The sequence below is a fragment of the Solea solea genome, chromosome 20 (assembly GCF_958295425.1).
Source record: "Solea solea chromosome 20, fSolSol10.1, whole genome shotgun sequence".
In the NCBI taxonomy this organism is placed as follows: Eukaryota; Metazoa; Chordata; class Actinopteri; order Pleuronectiformes; family Soleidae; genus Solea; species Solea solea.
The window spans coordinates 22,268,095-22,289,233 of NC_081153.1; the positions used below are offsets into that span (position 1 = coordinate 22,268,095).

A 21,139-nucleotide genomic window follows, 5' to 3' on the forward strand; every position below is an offset into this window, starting at 1 on the left:
TCACACATTGTTTTCATTTGTTTTTGTTCTCTCAAAACCTGTGTGTGTGTGTATGTGTATGTGTCCAGGTATTACTAATGCTGTGGGGACTTAAACCTGTTTACACAGTCACATTATGGGGACACAAATCAAGTCCCCACAACGTAAATGACTACATTTTAAGGTGAAGATATGTTTTAAGGTTAGGTTGAGGTTAGGGTTAGGATTAGGCCAGTAGTAATTGTGGTTTAGGTTAGGGTAAGTCTCCAGAAAATGAATGTAAGTCAATGCAATGTCCCCTCTGTCTGTGTCTATGTGAATGTGTGTCTCTGTGTGTGAATGTGTGTGTGTGTGTCACCTGGTTTTCATTTTCTCCTCTCATGTGATTGACAGGACATTCAAGTGATGACACTTCCTGTTTGGTAACAATTAAAATCCACCCCCTCAGTTCCCACTGTGTGTGTGTGTGTGTGTCTGTGTGTGTGTGTGTGTGTGTGTGTGTGTGTGTGTGTGAGAACATATGATTAATCATGTTTTTTTTCACGTTAAAACAAAGTTTGTTGGTTTTGCACGGCTCTGATGTCAAAGGTCAAAGGAACTTTGATGTTAGGAAACAGAATTATAAAGTCATGCTAACCTATGCTAACAAGCTAACTCCAAATGAATAAATGATTCACTTATTCACATATACTGTATATATGAGACTATAAGTTATAAATATATAACACTATAAGTTATAAATATAAAATGTGTAGCTAACATTAGCCTTCTAAAAGCACAAAGTCCAGGGATGTTAGCATAGTACAAAGACAAATTAGCATAACTCCGCCTTGTCTCCTACAGGTTCAGGACTGTGGGTGACTGTTGTTGTTGTAAACATCATGTGTTTTTTTAGCATCTCAATCTCAAGACTACGACTTCACGACTCCAGGCTACGACGACAACACGAGTCTCAGTGTCAGCTTCTTCAGTGAGTCAAACATCAACAACAATGTCAAACACCTAAAACACCATCAAACAACACCATCAAACATCAACAACACTGTCCAACACCAAATACACCGTTAAACACCAACAACACTGTCAAACACCAACAACACCATCAAACACCAACAACACCGTCAAACAACACCATCAAACACCAACAACACCGTCAAACAACACCATCAAACACCAACAACACTGTCAAACAACACCATCATACACCAACAACACCATCAAACACCAACAAAATTGTCAAACAATACCATCAAACACAACAACACCGTCAAACAACACCATCAAACAGCAACAACAATGTCAAACACCAACAACACCGTCAAACAACACCATCAAACACCAACGACACTGTCAAACAACACCATCTAACACCAACAACACGTCAAACACCAACAACATCGTCAAACATCAACAACACTGTCAAACAACACCATCAAACACCAACAACACCGTCAAACAAAATCATCAAACACCAACAACACTGTCAAACAACACCATCAAACACCAACAACACTGTCAAACACCAACAACACCGTCAAACGACAACAACAAAGTGTCAAACATTAACAACACTGTCAAACAACACCAACAACACTGTCAAACACCAACAACACCGTCAAACATCAACAACACTGTCAAACAAGACTGTCACATTAAACACCAACAATACCGTCAAACATCAACGACACTGACAAACACCAACAACACCGTCAAACAACACCATCAAACATCAACAACACTGTCAAACACCAACTACACCGTCAAACACGAACATCAAACACCAACACCGTAAAACACCAACAACACTGTCAAACAACACCATGAAACACCAACAACACTGTCAAACACCAACAACACCATCAAACACCAACACATTAAACAACACTGTCAAACACCAACAACACCGTCAAACATCAACAACACTGTCAAACACCAACAACACTGTCAAACAACACCGTCAAACAACACCATCAAACATCAACAACACTGTCAAACACCAACATGTTAAACAACACCATCAAACATCAACAACACTGTCAAACACCAACTACACCGTCAAACACGAACATCAAACACCAACAACACCGTCAAACACCAACAACACTGTCAAACAACACCATCAAACACCAACAACACTGTCAAATACCAACAACACCATCAAACACCAACACATTAAACTACACTGTCAAACACCAACAACACCGTCAAACATCAACAACACTGTCAAACACCAACAACACCGTCAAACATCAATAACACCATCAAACATCAACAACACTGTCAAACACCAACATGTTAAACAACACCATCAAATACCAACAACACCGTCAAATAACATCTTGTGGTTTCAGCTAACACCAGCTTTGAGGAGCTGGAGAAGCTCAGTGAACGATTCATCGATGAGGAGGAGGAGGAGGAGGATGAAGACTTGTCATATGGTGATGGATGGAAGGATGAACAGGAAGTGACTGTTACCACAGCAACCACCAGGCGAACCACAGAGAGCGGTGTGGTCGATGGTCGTAACGCTGCATCACTTCCTGTTTCTCTGGTGAGACACACAGACGGTTCAGGAGGCCTCTTTCGCCACCTAGTGTTGAGGAATCAAACCCACATCATCCAATATGATGAAGATGATGTTCTTTGTTTGCAGGAAATCTCGACGCTGGTTTGGATTCTGATGATGGTGATCAGTGTGAATCTACAGCAGCTACAACACACACTGTGAGACACACACACAGAGGAAGGTCAGAGGTCACTGACAGACTGTGAGCATTTCTGACCTCTGAACCATCTTCCTGTTTTTGTTGGTGGTGGAGAATCACCTGATTTGACCTTTGACCTCATCACAACGTGACCTTCATCATAAAGAAACCTGAGCAGGAGGAGAAAAAAATTTAAACTTAAAATAAAACTATTTTCATTTATTTGTTTAAAAAAACTGCACTTTTATTTTGTAATTTTTATATTTTTTTACACAAAAGATTCAAATATTTTTTCACAGCAGCAGATTTTTATAAAAGTAAAAACACGTTTTTTTACTGTGTGGAACGAAAGTTGGGGCATGTGTCTCTGTTGCACTTAATTAGGATCATAGTTAGCTTAGCATTAGGTTCATGAGTAGTTGTGTTAGCATTAGCTTGGTTGCGTTCACATTAACATAACCATCCAGTGACCACAGTTACGTCATTAGCGTAACTTAAAAGTTAGCGTACTGTTTGGTGTATACACACTGTGATGAAGTGTAAATAAATTCCTCATCTGCAGTTAACTCCGCCCTGGAAGTGGGCTGGAGAAGGGGAGTCTGGGGTGATGAGCCTTACACTGATTGGACAAGAGAGTGATCTAAGAGTTGTAAACATTTGAATGAATTTAAGTTTAAATTTCACTTTCAGTCAAATTTCCAAAAACTTTCAGTGAATCAAACAAATGTTTCATCTGTAATTTTCAGTTTAATAACATGTGAAACTGTGATGTCATCAGATTAAATCATGTTTGATTTGACTTGAAAAATCATCTTTTCCCTGTGTTTATTCTTTCTTTATTAAGGGAATCTTTAACACAAGAATAAAAATAAACAGAAGCAACAAAAAAGTCTTGTTTAAAATAAAACACATTTGTGTCGCACATGAGGATGGTGACGATGATGATGATGATGGTGATGGTGATGATGATGATGATAGTGGTGATGGTGAGGATGAGGATGGTGACAGTGAGGACGATGATGGTGATGGTGATGATGATGATGATGGTGAGGATGGTGATGATGATGGTGAGGATGGTGACGGTGAGGATTGTGATGATGATGATGATGATGGTGAGGATGGTGATGATGATGATGATGGTGATGATCATGATGGTGAGGATGATGATGGTGATGGTGATAGTGAGGATGATCATGATGGTGAGGATGGTGATGGTGATGATGAAGAAGATGATGGTGATGATGATGATGGTGGTGATGGTGGTGATGATGATGATGATGGTGATGATCATGATGGTGAGGATGGTGATGGTGATGGTGATGGTAATGATGAAGAAGATGATGATGATGGTGGTGATGGTGATGATGATGATGATGAACATGAGGTGACATCGCCTCCAGCTCCTGGTTATTTTAGTCCAGGAGGAAACTGCTGCCATAGCGACCAACACACAAACACGTGAGCAGCTGCTGTAACGATGAATCACCAGCAGAGGGAGACGTTCTTTCTACTGAGATTATCTGATATTTCAAAAAAAGATGATAAATATTTATCATCAGACGACGTTTCCACTGAATTTATTCTAAATATATTAAAGTTAATGTGACAGAAACTTTACATTTTCTCAGAGGACACACCCATGATTTATGTTCACTGCAGAGACACACACACAGACAGACACACACACACACAGACACGCACACACAGAGACACACACACTGTGTAAACATGTCAAAGGTGTCTCACATGTTACCACGTCAGTGATGTCGCAGACTCATTTATCTTGTGAAGGTCAGTGATGAAGAAGAGGAGGTCATCGTCTGTGAGTGTATATGTATATGTGTGTGTGTGTGTGTGTGTGTGTGTGTTTTGATGTGTTATCAGCCGACAGCAGAGTTTCACTGAAGGTCACAGACAGAGTAAAACACACCTTTAATCCTGCAGGTGTGTGTGTTTGTCTCTGTGTGTGTGTGTCTGTGTGCTTGTGTCTGTGTGTGTGTGGAGAAGTAAGGACAAGTACGGACAAGTATGGACAAGTAAGGACAAGTACGGACAAGTACGGACAAGTAAGGACAAGTACGGACAAGTAAGGACAAGTACGGACAAGTACGGACAAGTAAGGACAAGCAAGGACAAGTAAGGACAAGTACGGACAAGTAAGGACATGTACCGACAAGTACGGACAAGTAAGGACAAGTAAGGACAAGTACGGAAAAGTAAGGACAAGTAAGGACAAGTACGGACAAGTAAGGACAAGTATGGACAAGTACGGACAAGTACGGACAAGTAAGGACAAGTACGGACGGACAAGTAAGGACAAGTAAGGACAAGTACGGACAAGTAAGGACAAGTACGGACAAGTAAGGACAAGTACGGACAAGTACGGACAAGTAAGGACAAGCAAGGACAAGTAAGGACAAGTACGGACAAGTAAGGACATGTACCGACAAGTACGGACAAGTAAGGACAAGTAAGGACAAGTACGGAAAAGTAAGGACAAGTAAGGACAAGTACGGACAAGTAAGGACAAGTATGGACAAGTACGGACAAGTAAGGACAAGTACGGACAAGGATGGACAAGTAAGGACAAGTACGGACGGACAAATAAGGACAAGTACAGATAGAAATCAGAAATAGCCTCAGACAATTTAAAAACAGGGTGGTTCTTGTCTCCGCCCGCCCCTGCTCTGCTGCTGTATACACACAAACGCTCCCTCAGTCAGGTCTGACACACCCAAACAACGCGTACTAAACCTTTAACATCATCTTCATCCACTTCTCCATCATCTTCATCATCGTCATCTTCATCACCGTCATCTTTATCGTCGGCATCTTCATCGACGTCATCTTCATCGTCATCATCTTCATCGTCATCATCTTCATCGTCGTCATCTTCCTTGTTGTCATCTTCATCGTCGTCATGTGACTGAATTCATGAATAATGAGCAGTGACATCACAGCAGGAGGAGGAATATAAGAGCAGGAGGAGACGAGGAGCAGAGACAGAGACACGCAGACAGAGACACACAGAGACAGAGAGACAGACACAGAGACACACAGAGAGAGAGACACAGACAGAGAATTACGTAGCACAGCTTTAGTTCAGACGTCTTCACTGAAACTGGAGTTTATTTTTGAATAAAAATGTTCATGACGATGGAAAAAGTTCGCACCATGGTTTTTCTGTCCGTCTGTCTGTCTGTGATGACATCACTCTGTCAGGGTCAAAGGTCACCTTACAACAATCAGCTGGACGAGACCAACCTCGGACTGACAACCAGAGAGCTGGTGAGTGATTATTATTATCTTCATCATCATCATCACCATCTTCATCATCTTCATCACCATCTTAATCTGTTTCTTCATCATCATTATTATTATTATAATTGTGTGCGTCTCTGTGTTTGTGTGTGTCCAGGTGGAGGCGCTGCAGAGCGCTCTTGGTGACTCTGACACACTCAGTCTCTCTGTGGAGAAGAAAGCGAGCGTCATCCCGAGGGTGAGAACATGATTGACAGCTGTCAATCACACACACATTAAAACACAAGCCCAATTTTTAAAAATAAAAGACTACGTTTTTTGTTTGTCCATGTCTGAGCACAACTCTGCAGTTGTCAAAATAAAACTCTTAAATACTGTCTCTGTGTGTGTCTGTGTGTGTCTGTGTCTGTGTCTGTCTCTGTTTCTGTCTGTGTATTGTCTGTCTGTCTGTCTCTGTCTGTCTGTGTCTCAGTGTGACGTTGGCGAACGATGTGCGATGAAACATGGACCTCGTATCGGTCGACTGTGCGACTGTTTGAGAGGAACAGCCTGTAACACCTTCTTCCTGCGCTGCTATTGAACACACACACACACACACACACACACACACACACACACACACACACAGCTGAGTCTCTGCATGTTCCTCAGTCTGTATTTTTTATTAAATAAAGACTAAAAAATAAAAGCTGTTTGTCTCTACTTTGTCAGCTGATTCTTCATCATCATCATAACCATCATCACCATCATCTTCTTCATCATCATTATTATCATACAGGCAGCAGTGGAACAACATCTCCTGTGTGTGTGATGTTAAAATCATTGATTTTCTCTTTGGACTTTGGTTTGGGAGAGTGAGTGCTTGACAAAAGTCTGCCTAACAGTGAGATAAAGACGTGGAAGTGTGACGTAGATATCGTCAAGTGATTTCATGAGCTGAGTGTTTTTATTTTAAAATCTCGTTCAAAAAACCTCAACTATTCCTATTTTAGTTTTCTTTGCTAAGTGCTAATCTGCTAGCCCTAACCCTAACCCTAATCTGCTAGCTCCTGCTGAGCTACGTGCTCCTACACTTCTTTGTTGTCTTAGAACTTTTGACTGTTTTCATTAAATCTTGACCTAAAAAGAAGTGTACTTCATGACAGGATTTGAATTCACAACCTCAGGCATACAAGTCTTACTCTTATAGAAGAAGTCACAAAATGTCACAAAATGTGACAAAAAAGTCATACTATAAAAAAGTCATAGTATAGTATGTCGTCCAAAATCAAACAAAAAAGTCATACTATAGTATGTCGTCCAAAATCAAACAAAAAAGTCATACTTTACTATGACTTTTTTGTCACATTGTGGAAGACATACTATACAAGACTTTTTTGTCTCAATTTTAGACAAAATACTATAGTATGACTTTTTTGTCTCATTTTGGACGACATACTATACTATGACTTTTTTGTCTCATTTTGGACGACATACTATAGTGTGACTTTTTTGTCTCATTGTGGACGACATACTATAGTGTGACTTTTTTGTCTCATTGTGGACGACATACTACACTATGACTTTTTTGTCTCATTTTGGACGACATACTATAGTGTGACTTTTTTGTCTCATTGTGGACGACATACTACACTATGACTTTTTTGTCACATTTTGGACTACATACTATAGTATGACTTTTTTGTCACATTTGGACGACATACTTTACTATGACTTTTTTGTCTCATTGTGGACGACATACTAACCTATGACTTTTTTGTCACATTTTGGACGACATACTAACCTGTGACTTTTTTGTCTAATTTTGGACGACATACTTTACTATGACTTTTTTGTCACATTGTGGACTACATACTATACTATGACTTTTTTGTCTCATTTTGGACGACATACTATAGTATGACTTTTTTGTCTCATTTTGGACGACATGCTATACTATGACTTTTTTGTCTCATTTTGGACGACATACTATAGTATGACTTTTTTGTCTCATTTTGGACGACATACTATAGTATGACTTTTTTGTCACATTTTGGACTACATACTATACTATGACTTTTTCGTATCATTTTGGACGACATACTATACTATGACTTTTTTGTCACATTTTGGACGACATACTTTACTATGACTTTTTTGTCTCATTGTGGACGACATACTATAGTATGACTTTTTTGTCACATTTTGGACGACATACTTAACTATGACTTTTTTGTCTCATTGTGGACGACATACTATACTATGACTTTTGTTGTCACATTTTGGACTACATACTATAGTATGACTTTTTTGTCACATTTGGACGACATACTTTACTATGACTTTTTTGTCTCATTGTGGACGACATACTAACCTATGACTTTTTTGTCACATTTTGGACTACATACTATAGTATGACTTTTTTGTCTCATTTTGGACGACATACTATAGTGTGACTTTTTTGTCTCATTGTGGACGACATACTATAGTATGACTTTTTTGTATCATTTTGGACGACATACTATACCAGACTTTTTTGTCACATTTTGGACGACATACTTTACTATGACTTTTTTGTCTCATTGTGGACGACATACTATACTATGACTTTTGTTGTCACATTTTGGACGACATACTATAGTATGACTTTTTTGTCTCATTTGGACGACATACTTTACTATGACTTTTTTGTCTCATTGTGGACGGCATACTAACCTATGACTTTTTTGTCACATTTTGGACGACATACTAACCTATGACTTTTTTGTCTAATTTTGGACGACATACTTTACGATGACTTTTTTGTCACATTGTGGACTACATACTATACTATGACTTTTTTGTCTCATTTTGGACGACATACTATAGTATGACTTTTTTGTCTCATTTTGGACGACATGCTATACTATGACTTTTTTGTCTCATTTTGGACGACATACTATACTATGACTTTTTTGTCTCGTTTTGGACGACATACTATAGTATGACTTTTTTGTCACATTTTGGACTACATACTATACTATGACTTTTTTGTATCATTTTGGACGACATACTATACTATGACTTTTTTGTCACATTTTGGACGACATACTTTACTATGACTTTTTTGTCTCATTGTGGACGACATACTATACTATGACTTTTGTTGTCACATTTTGGACTACATACTATAGTATGACTTTTTTGTCACATTTGGACGACATACTTTACTATGACTTTTTTGTCTCATTGTGGACGACATACTAACCTATGACTTTTTTGTCACATTTTGGACGACATACTAACCTATGACTTTTTTGTCTAATTGTGGACGACATACTATACTATGACTCTTTTGTCTCATTTTGGACTACATACTATAGTATGACTTTTTTGTCACATTTTGGACTACATACTATAGTATGACTTTTTTGTCTCATTGTGGACGACATACTAACCTATGACTTTTTTGTCACATTTTGGACGACATACTAACCTATGACTTTTTTGTCTAATTTTGGACGACATACTTTACTATGACTTTTTTGTCTAATTTTGGACGACATACTTTACTATGACTTTTTTGTCTCATTTTGGACGACATACTATACTATGACTTTTTTGTCACATTTTGGACGACATACTATACTAAGACTTTTTTGTCACAATTTGGACGACATACTATACTATGACTTTTTTGTCTCATTTTGGACGACATACTATACTATGACTTTTTTGTCTCATTGTGGACGACATACTATACTATGACTTTTTTGTCTCATTGTGGAGGACATACTATAGTATGACTTTTTTGTATCATTTTGGACGACATACTATACTATGACTTTTTTGTCACATTTTGGACAACATACTTTACTATGACTTTTTTGTCTCATTGTGGACGACATACTATACTTTGACTTTTGTGTCTCATTTTGGACGACATACTATACTATGACTTTTTTGTCTCATTTTGGACGACATACTATAGTATGACTTTTTTGTCACATTTTGGACTACATACTATACTATGACTTTTTTGTATCATTTTGGACGACATACTATACTATGACTTTTTTGTCACATTTTGGACGACATACTTTACTATGACTTTTTTGTCTCATTGTGGACGACATACTATACTATGACTTTTGTTGTCACATTTTGGACTACATACTATAGTATGACTTTTTTGTCACATTTGGACGACATACTTTACTGTGACTTTTTTGTCTCATTGTGGACGACATACTAACCTATGACTTTTTTGTCACATTTTGGTAGACATACTTTACTATGACTTTTTTGTCTCATTGTGGACGACATACTATACTATGACTTTTGTTGTCACATTTTGGACTACATACTATAGTATGACTTTTTTGTCACATTTGGACGACATACTTTACTATGACTTTTTTGTCTCATTGTGGACGACATACTAACCTATGACTTTTTTGTCACATTTTGGACGACATACTAACCTATGACTTTTTTGTCTAATTTTGGACGACATACTTTACTATGACTTTTTTGTCTAATTTTGGACGACATACTATACTATGACTTTTTTGTCACATTTTGGACGACATACTATACTATGACTTTTTTGTCACATTTTGGACGACATACTATACTAAGACTTTTTTGTCACAATTTGGACGACATACTATACTATGACTTTTTTGTCTCATTTTGGACGACATACTATACTATGACTTTTTTGTCACATTTTGGACGACATACTATACTATGACTTTTTTGTCACATTTTGGACGACATACTTTACTATGACTTTTTTGTCTCATTTTGGACGACATACTATACTATGACTTTTTTGTCACATTTTGGACGACACACTATACTATGACTTTTTTGTCACATTTTGGACGACATACTATACTATGACTTTTTTGTCACATTTTGGACTACATACTATACTATGACTTTTTTGTCACATTTTGGACGACATACTATACTATGACTTTTTTGTCACATTTTGGACTACATACTATAGTATGACTTTTTTGTCTCATTTTGGACGACATACTATAGTATGACTTTTTTGTCACATTTTGGACGACATACTTTACTATGACTTTTTTGTCTCCTTGTGGACGACATACTAACCTATGACTTTTTTGTCTAATTTTGGACGACATACTTCACTATGACTTTTTTGTCACATTGTGGACTACATACTATACTATGACTTTTTTGTCTCATTTTGGACGACATACTATACTATGAGGGCCACACGGTGGTGTAGTGGTTAGCACTCTCGCCTTGCAGCGAGAAGACCCGGTTTCGAGCCCCGGTTGGAACAAGGGCCTTTCTGCATGGAGTTTGCATGTTCTCCCCGTGTGTGCGTGGGTTCTCTCCGGGTTCTCCGGCTTCCTCCCACAGTCCAAAAAAAAACATGCAATGTGGGGATAGGTAAATTGAACACTCTAAATTGACCATAGGAGTGAGTGTGAGAGTGAATGGTTGTTTGTCTCTATGTGTGTGGCCCTGCGATGGACTGGCGAACTGTCCAGGGTGTACCCCGCCTATCGCCCGATGTAGCTGAGATTGGCACAGCACCCCCCACGACCCTCTGGCAGAGGATAAAGCGGTAGATGATGACTGACTGACTGACTATAGTATGACTTTTTTGTCACATTTTGGACGACATACTATACTATGACTTTTTTCTCACATTTTGGACTACATACTATAGTATGAATTTTTTGTCTCATTTTGGACGACATACTATAGTGTGACTTTTTTGTCTCATTGTGGACGACATACTATAGTATGACTTTTTTGTATCATTTGGACGACATACTTTACTATGACTTTTTTGTCTCATTGTGGACGGCATACTAACCTATGACTTTTTTGTCACATTTTGGACGACATACTAACCTATGACTTTTTTGTCTAATTTTGGACGACATACTTTACGATGACTTTTTTGTCACATTGTGGACTACATACTATACTATGACTTTTTTGTCTCATTTTGGACGACATACTATAGTATGACTTTTTTGTCTCATTTTGGACGACATGTTTATACTATGACTTTTTTGTCTCATTTTGGACGACATACTATACTATGACTTTTTTGTCTCGTTTTGGACGACATACTATAGTATGACTTTTTTGTCACATTTTGGACGACATACTATACTATGACTTTTTTGTCTCATTTTGGACGACATACTATACTATGACTTTTTTGAGTTATTTGGACAACATACTATACTATGACTTTTTCGAGCGATTTTGGACGACATACAATACTATGACTTTTTTGACTGATTTTGGACAACATACTATACTATGACTTTTTTTTCTTATTGTGGACGACATACTATACTATGACTTTTTTGAGTGATTTTGGACGACATACTATACTACGACCTTTTTGTCTCATTTTGGACGACATACTATACTATGACTTTTTTGAGTGATTTTTGACGACATAGTATACTATGACTTTTTTGACTGATTTTGGACAAAATTAGACAAAAAAGTGAAAGAGAAATGAGAAAAAAAGTCATAGGTTAGTATGTCGTCAAAAATGTGACAAAAAAGTCATCCTATAGTATGCCGTCCAAAATGAGACAAAAAAGTCATACTATAGTATGTAGTCCAAAATGTGACAAAAAAGTAAAAGTGAAGTATGTCGTCCAAAATTAGACAAAAAAGTCATAGGTTAGTATGTCGTCCACAATGAGACAAAAAAGTCATAGTAAAGTATGTCGTCCAAACTTGGACAAAAATGTCATAGTATAGTATGTCGTCCAAAATTTGATGAAAATGTCATAGTTTAGTATGTCGTCCAAAATCGGTCAAAAACCACGCACACACGGGGAGAACATGCAAACTCCATGCAGAAAGGCCCTTGTTCCAACCGGGGCTCGAACCCGGGTCTTCTCGCTGCAAGGCGAGAGTGCTAACCACTACACCACCGTGTGGCCCTCATAGTATAGTATGTCGTCCAAAATGAGACAAAAAAGTCATAGTATAGTATGTAGTCCACAATGTGACAAAAAAGTAAAAGTGAAGTATGTCGTCCAAAATTAGACAAAAAAGTCATAGGTAAGTATGTCGTCCACAATGAGACAAAAAAGTCATAGTAAAGTATGTCGTCCAAATGTGACAAAAAAGTCATACTATAGTATGTAGTCCAAATTGTGACAACAAAAGTCATAGTATAGTATGTCGTCCACAATGAGACAAAAAAGTCATAGTAAAGTATGTCGTCCAAACTTGGACAAAAATGTCATAGTATAGTATGTCGTCCAAAATTTGATGAAAATGTCATAGTTTAGTATGTCGTCCAAAATCGGTCAAAAACGTCATAGTTTAGTATGTCGTCCAAAATTTGACGAAAATGTCATAGTTTAGTATGTTGTCCAAAATCGGTCAAAAACGTCATAGTATAGTATGTCGTCCGAAATCGGTCAAAAACGTCATAGTATAGTATGTCGTCCAAAATGAGACAAAAAAGTCATGGTATAGTATGTCGTCCAAAATGAGACAAAAAAGTCAAGTATAGTATGTCGTCCAAAATGAGACAAAAACGTCATAGTATAGTATGTCGTCCGAAATCGGTCAAAAACGTCATAGTATAGTATGTCGTCCAAAATGAGACAAAAAAGTCATAGTATAGTATGTCGTCCAAAATGAGACAAAAAAGTCATAGTATAGTATGTCGTCGAAAATGAGACAAAAAAGTCATAGTATAGTATGTCGTCCAAAATCACTCAAAAAAGTCATAGTATAGTATGTCGTCCAAAATAAGAAAAAAAAGTCATAGTATTGTATGTCGTCCAAAATCGCTCGAAAAAGTCATAGTATAGTATGTTGTCCAAATAACTCAAAAAAGTCATAGTATAGTATGTCGTCCAAAATGAGACAAAAAAGTCATAGTATAGTATGTCGTCCAAAATGAGACAAAAAAGTTATAGTATAGTATGTCGTCCAAAATCAGTCAAAAAGTCATAGTATAGTATGTCGTCAAAAATCACTCAAAAAAGTCATAGTATAGTATGTCGTCCAAAATGAGACAAAAAAGACATAGTATAGTATGTCGTCCAAAATGAGACAAAAAAGTCATATATAGTATGTCGTCCAAAATGAGACAAAAAAGTCATAGTATAGTATGTCGTCCAAAATGTGACAAAAAAGACATAGTATAGTATGTCGTCCAAAATGAGAAAAAAAAGTCATAGTATAGTATGTCGTCCAAAATCACTCAAAAAAGTCATAGTATAGTGTGTCGTCCAAAATAAGAAAAAAAAGTCATAGTATAGTATGTTGTCCAAAATCAGTCAAAAAAGTCATAGTATAGTATGTCGTCCAAAATGAGACAAAAAAGTCATAGTATAGTATGTCGTCCAAAATGAGACAAAAAAGTCATAGTATAGTATGTCGTCCAAAATGAGACAAAAAAGTTATAGTATAGTATGTCGTCCAAAATCACTCAAAAAAGTCATAGTATAGTATGTCGTCCAAAATGAGACAAAAAAGTCATAGTATAGTATGTCGTCCAAAATGAGACAAAAAAGTCATAGTATAGTATGTCTTCCAAAATGAGACAAAAAAGTCATAGTATAGTATGTCGTCCAAAATGAGACAAAAAAGTCATAGTATAGTATGTCGTCCAAAATGAGACAAAAAAGTCATAGTATAGTATGTCTTCCAAAATGAGACAAAAAAGTCATAGTATAGTATGTCGTCCAAAATGAGACAAAAAAGTCATAGTATAGTATGTCGTCCAAAATGAGACAAAAAAGTCATAGTATAGTATGTCGTCCAAAATGAGAGAAAATGATGATGATAATGATGAAGGTGATTAAGGCGATGATGATGAAGGTGATTAAGGTGATGCTGATGATGATGAAGAAGATGATGAATTATTGTTTATTACATTACATTACATTACATTACATGTCATTTAGCAGACGCTTTTATCCAAAGCGACTTACAATGGAATTGAGTGACAACCTGCCAGCATGTAGTAAAATGTGTTTGTTTTAAATGTAACTCAAAGGTTTTACAGTTTTTCTGTGTGCGTGCGTGCGTTCGTGCGTGTGTGTGTGTGTTTTTTGCAGATGTTCCCGGCGGCGGCCGCTGGGGGCGCAGCTGCAGCGGTATGCGTTGGCAGCGGCAGCGGCAGAAGGAGACGCAGGAGGCGGTTACAGTGAGAACATGGAGACGCTGAGGGCGGCGGTGAAGCAGCGTCTGTCCGCGGCCGCTGAAGACATTTTCAGCCTGTTTGAAAGAACCATCGCGGAGTTTGAGGCGGAAATGATTCGACAATTGAAGCCCGAACTCAACGCTCCCGGCCCGGGGCTTTTTGTCGTCGCTCCGCTGCTCTCAGGTCAGGTGTTCGAGTCCCGACGTCCGCGAGACAGGCCGGTCATCATGCTAGCCTCTGTTAGCCACCGTTAGCTAAGACGATGCTAGGTGGCTCCAGTTGTTGTTTAGCCGCTAACAGTTAACTTCAAAGAATAGTCTTTGATGTGTCATTTCTTTTTCTTTGTTTTTTTTAAATTACATTTAGCTACAGCTGACGCTGTTAGCTTCTGTGAACTACTGTTGTTAGCTACACTTAACAGAGGTTAGCTGCAGTGGCTACGGTTAGCGTTTTTTTTCTGGCTTAAATGTTTTCGTCAGTAAATCTAAAACATGAGACAAAGTGAATAAGAACTGTGTTTCTCTTCCTGACCTGCAGGTGTCAGAGAGGAGCAGGACGGGCCAGAGCACCATCTTATCAAAGAGGAAGAGGAAGAAGTGTGGACCAATCAGGAAGCAGCTGCTGTTTGTGATGTCACTGCTGTGACTGTGAAGATTGAAGAAGAAGAAGAAGAAGATGAGAATCCTAATTCATCTCATCCTCATGGTCAGAGTCACAGCAGGGAGAACCGAGAAGAACCAGCCAGAACTTCGGCTCCACTCATTCTTCATCATCGAGCTCCAGATCCTCACGTCTGCTCTGATTGGACGATGCACGCAGGAAATGAGTCACATGGACATGGCAGCAAGTTGTACCGCTGCTTGGAGTGTGGGAACGAGTTCAGCCAAAGCTCCAACCTGAAGACGCACATGAAGATTCACACGGGAGAGAAAGCGTTCTGCTGCTCGCTCTGCAATAAAACCTTCGTCCAGAAGATTCACCTGCTGCAGCACATGTCCACGCACACGGGCGAGAAGATGTTCAGCTGCGGCGTCTGTCACAAACGATTCACTCTGCACTATCAGCTCAGGAAACACCTGCGTCTCTGTGCCGGCCCCTCCTCCTCCTCCCATTTCCACACCCAGGAAGGGCCGGGGGGCGTGGTCATCGACGAGGGGCGGGGCAGAAAGAAGCAGGTCATCTGCCCCGAATGTGGCGACGCGTTTGGCTCCAAAGACTCGCTGAGGAGACACTTTCGGACTCACACGGGAGAGAAACCGTTTGGTTGTCCGATCTGCGGACGACACTTCAGAGACCGAGGGAACATGGGAAAGCACATGGTCATTCACACGGGAGAGAAACGCTTTGGCTGCGACGTCTGTGGACGCAGGTTCACCTGGAAAGTCCAGCTAAAGAAACACAAGTGTGACAGCGGGAGCGGCGCTCAGTGAACGCCTCGCGGCGCTCAGGCGTCGCATGACTCTGTTTGTTTTACGCCGCCATGTTGGCAGGAAAAATCAACTCCGTCTGTTAGATTTTACTGTCACTTTAAATCCACAGAGACGAGAAATACTGCCCCCTGGTGAACGTTTACATGTCGCAGTAAAAAAAACACGATAAAACACGTTTCTTGGCATCAGAGTTGTTAGCGACACTGACGTTAACATCCAGAGTCACAGCTTCCTGGTCGACATTTAAGGGAAAGTAAATGATCGTGTCCCTGACTTACCTTAAATACATTAAGACACTTTAACATTTTCCTTAAACTGGGTGCTTTGTCTATTTGAACCAGAACTTTATTGATTTCTTTTTGCACTCATGAGTTAAAATAAAACGTCTTCAGCTCTCAGTCAAATGTCCTCATGTCGTCCATGTTTCCTCACATTCATCATCAGTTATTATTATATTTGCTTCCAATCGTCTCTTTTCTTTAATATTATTCATATATTGAAACATTTGCTTCCCATGTCACATCTAAAGGTCTCAAATATCAAATATTTATATAAAAAAATGAACTTAGTCTTCATCCATTTCACATCTGTAGTTATTTATAATAAACGTTGATCTCTTAAATTAAAAAGTGACGACAGATGCTTCAAACTGTGTCTTTTGACAGTGTTACTGAATAATCATGTGTTCATTTACGTCAAAGTATGTAAACTGTTAAAGTAAATCTAAAGTGTTTTTTTAATTAAACCGTGTTAAAGACAATGTAATAATAATATAATAACAATGCATTAGACAGTTTTTCAGGACCAGAAAGTGTAAAATCTGTGTTCTCTTGAGTGTCCATCAGGGGGCGACGCCACTGGTTTTCATGTAAGTCTGAGTAAATGTCTTCTTCCATTGTTTCTGATGTATCCATGCAGTCTCATCGATGACCGTATACTAGCATCTGGTGGTGAAGCTGCATATTACAACACTTAATCCTGATGTGATGAGGAAATAAAAACTATGAACGTGTGTGTAAATGTAAATATGTAAATTCAAATGTTTGTTGTTCTGATAATTAAAAAATATTTTTACGTGAAGCAGTTTTTTTTAAGTATGAAAAACTTGAATAATAATGAAAAAACGCAATATAAATACATGTATTCCAACATATATAAACTTTGAATGGCAATATAAATACATTTAATTTATTTCAGCAAATGGGATAGAATTTATACATGTATATATTTAAATATACTGTGTACACACATACATTTGGTTCCGTGTGTCTGTGGTGGTGCTTTTATTTTGAAGAGTGACCTGGAAGTGATAGCTCGCCTCGCTCTTCCGGTGGAGCGTTAATGTCGGATACTGACGGTGGAAGAAAATGTCGGCGCTCGTGAGTCTGAAGGTTTTCGTGCGGCAGCGCCTCACCGCGGCCGTGGATGAAATCTGCGCACATTTAGACAAAAACATCGGCGACTTTGAAGAGGAGATGAAGCGGCGCGTGCTCAAAGAACTGTTCGCGGCGCGAGGTCTGTCCCTGCTAAGCTAAAGTTAGCTAACACCGGAAATGCGCACAAACTTACAGTAAATGCTACTGTTAGCAGCATTTAGCCGTTAGCTGCTAACAGCCTTTGAGTTACAGTTTTATTTATAAACAAAGTCATTAAATTCAACTCGACTTTAAGTAAAAAACAACAACACAAACAGCATCTTCTGTGAAAGTAGTCACATGTGATGCTGCTGATTGGACTTAACTGTTGCCATGGCGATAGCAGGATTTTACTTAAAAAAGGACTCTTAATTTTTAATTTTTAACTTCTGACTAACTCATCGTAAGAATGTCGCATGAATGTGGCACGAACGTCATATGAACGTCATACAAATGTCGGGCGAACGTCATACAAGCACTCATCATGTGAAGTGACCGACAGTCTTCCTGTCGCAGACATGATCGACCTCCTGTGGTCACTCGTACATTGTTGGTAAATGTTTAACTTTAAAGGTCCAGTTTGTGACTCTCTGTTAGTGCAGCGAGAGGCAGCACTTCCTGTTTGTGACCTTTGACCTTTGATGTTTGTTTGTCACATTTAAACTCAAACAAAATTAAAGTCATGAAGTTCAACAATGACCAAGTTTCAGAAAAACAAAAGATCTTTGTGACGTAAATGAGACGATGACTTAGTCAGCGTTCCCAAATATTGTCTTCCTGTTTAGTCTTCATGAGGAACGATGACTCAGCATTTCTTACTGCTACAGAATACAGGAGAACAATCGTTGGAAACGCTGAGTCAGTGCTCGTGAAGTGAACGTTGGTTTTGAAAGTGTCTGCATTTGTCCTGCAGACGTCCAGCAGCTGCAGCAGGAGTGGTGGGCGGAGCCAGAGCGTCCCCACATCAAAGAGGAAGTGGAGGAGATGTGGCCCAATCAGGAAGAGGCTGCCATAGCTGCTGTTCCTGTGAAGAGTGAAGAAGACGAGACACCCGAGTGGACACTGGTTCATCATCAGAGGCTCAGTGAGGACGACAAAGAAGAACCAGGCGGAACCTCGGGTCCAGGTTCTGAGGACGAGTTGTTCAAAGTCTCTGAGACTGAAGTCAGCGTTGATTGGACGGAGATGACACGAAAGGAGTCACATGGACGCTGTGAGAAAGTTCACCGCTGCTCTGAGTGCGGGAAACAGTTCAGCCAGAACTCAAACCTGAAGACTCACATGAGGCTTCACACGGGAGAGAAACCGTTCCGCTGCTCTGTGTGCGGGAAGAGCTTCGTTCAGAAGATTCACCTGACTCAGCACATGCCGACTCACACGGGAGAGAAACTGTTCAGCTGCAGACTTTGTCACAAACGCTTCATCCTTCATTATCAGCTACGCAAACACCTGCGCGGCTGCGGCGGCGTCTGTGGCGACGACGGCGACGACGGCGAATCGTCACAGCTTCATCAGAGTCACGACGACGAGATCAGACCGGGACCAACCGGGAGCTCCGGTCCAGACGGACATTTAGGACCGGTGAGTGAAGACGAGGCGTCTCATTGGTCGGAGGATGAGACGAACGTCAGCGACGATGACAAGGCGTCGCTCGGCTGTGATGACGTTCGCGCTCGACCGCACGGCTGCGATGTTTGTGGGAAACGTTTCATGTGGAGAATCCAGCTACGAAAACATATGAGACTTCACTCGGGTGAGAAGATTATTCACGTTTGACCAAATGTAGCTGCTATTGCTAACAGACTGACTGTAGAAGAAAAATGCTGCCCCCTGATGGTCACAGGTGAAACTCAAAATAGTCAAAGTAGAAAGATTTTTTTTGATCGCAATGTTAAAATAAAGACATGAAGTGATCGACTTTAAACAAGGAATCTAGGATTGTCGTTGTGTTAGCAGCAAAACAGTTTAACTATTTAGTTTTTTGTCTAATAAAAACAAATTTTTTCTTCACATAAAACAAAGAAATCTTTCATCATTAACAGAAAATAATCTACAGATGAATTCATTATGAAATGAATCGTTAGCTAGTTACAGGTTTACCTGAGTAACTTTAGCTCCACCTCCTCTGCTCTCCGTGTTATGGTTCGCGTGCTAATACCCAGCGTCTTTTTCCTTTTGCTCAGATTGTTTTGATCGCAATGCTCATCAGTGTCATAAATATCATCTCTTCCTCAGGTGAGAATCTTTGTGTCGGCGAACACGACTCCTCACAGCTTGGTGAAGGTCAAGGGTCACCGCCTGAAGTCACCAATGATGGCACCGTGAGAGAGGAGGGGCGGAGCAAGAAGAAACTGTTTCCCTGCTCCGAGTGCGGGAAAATCCTGCTGTACAAAGATTCTCTGAGGAAACATACGCGCACGCACACTGGAGAGAAACCGTTCGGCTGCTCCGTCTGTGGACGACACTTCAGAGACAGAGGGAACCTCGGTCAGCACATGGTCACTCACACGGGAGAGAAACGCTTCTTCTGCCACGTCTGCGGTCAGAGGTTCAGCTGGAGGAAACAGCTGAAGAAACACAATTGTGACGCTGAGAGCAGCTCACTCAACGCTCACTGAACACTCGGTCAGAGGTCAGTGAACACTCGGTCAGAGGTCAGTGAACGTTCAGTGAACGCTCAGTCAGAGGTCAGTGAACGTTCAGTCAGAGGTCAGTGAACGTTTAGTGAACGCTCAGTCAGAGGTCAGTGAACGTTTAGTGAACGCTCAGTCAGAGGTCAGTGAACGTTTAGTGAACGCTCAGTCAGAGGTCAGCGAACACTCGGTCAGAGGTCAGTGAACGCTCAGTCAGAGGTCAGTGAACGCTCGGTCAGAGGTCAGTGAACGCTCGGTCAGAGGTCAGTGAACGTTCAGTCAGAGGTCAGTGAACGCTCGGTCAGAGGTCAGTGAACGCTCAGTCAGAGGTCAGTGAACGTTCAGTCAGAGGTCAGTGAACGTTTAGTGAACGCTCAGTCAGAGGTCAGTGAACACTCGGTCAGAGGTCAGTGAACGCTCAGTCAGAGGTCAGTGAACGTTTAGTGAACGCTCAGTCAGAGGTCAGTGACCGCTCAGTCAGAGGTCAGTGAACGTTCAGTCAGAGGTCAGTGAACGTTTAGTGAACGCTCAGTCAGAGGTCAGTGAACGTTTAGTGAACGCTCAG

The 21,139-nt window shown here is 39.8% G+C and overlaps 3 protein-coding genes across 3 annotated transcripts; all 3 read left to right on the forward strand.

The window, feature by feature from the left end:
- Window positions 1–5,665: 5,665 nt before the first annotated feature.
- Window positions 5,666–6,647, forward strand: cart4 (cocaine- and amphetamine-regulated transcript 4). Its single transcript, XM_058619534.1, has 3 exons — window positions 5,666–5,972; window positions 6,103–6,183; window positions 6,418–6,647. Exons 1-3 carry the CDS (start codon window positions 5,829–5,831, stop codon window positions 6,523–6,525), a joined length of 333 nt encoding a protein of 110 aa, XP_058475517.1. The 5' UTR covers window positions 5,666–5,828; the 3' UTR covers window positions 6,526–6,647.
- Window positions 6,648–15,030: 8,383 nt separating this feature from the next.
- LOC131447478 (zinc finger protein 436-like) lies at window positions 15,031–16,924 on the forward strand. The gene is made up of 2 exons (XM_058619293.1): window positions 15,031–15,279; window positions 15,634–16,924. The coding sequence occupies exons 1-2, from the start codon at window positions 15,108–15,110 to the stop codon at window positions 16,524–16,526; spliced, it is 1,065 nt and encodes a 354-aa protein (XP_058475276.1). The 5' UTR covers window positions 15,031–15,107; the 3' UTR covers window positions 16,527–16,924.
- Window positions 16,925–17,860: 936 nt separating this feature from the next.
- LOC131447476 (zinc finger protein 135-like) lies at window positions 17,861–21,138 on the forward strand. Its single transcript, XM_058619291.1, has 3 exons — window positions 17,861–18,041; window positions 18,855–19,694; window positions 20,177–21,138. The coding sequence occupies exons 1-3, from the start codon at window positions 17,894–17,896 to the stop codon at window positions 20,557–20,559; spliced, it is 1,371 nt and encodes a 456-aa protein (XP_058475274.1). The 5' UTR covers window positions 17,861–17,893; the 3' UTR covers window positions 20,560–21,138.
- The last annotated feature ends 1 nt before the right edge of the window (window position 21,139 follows it).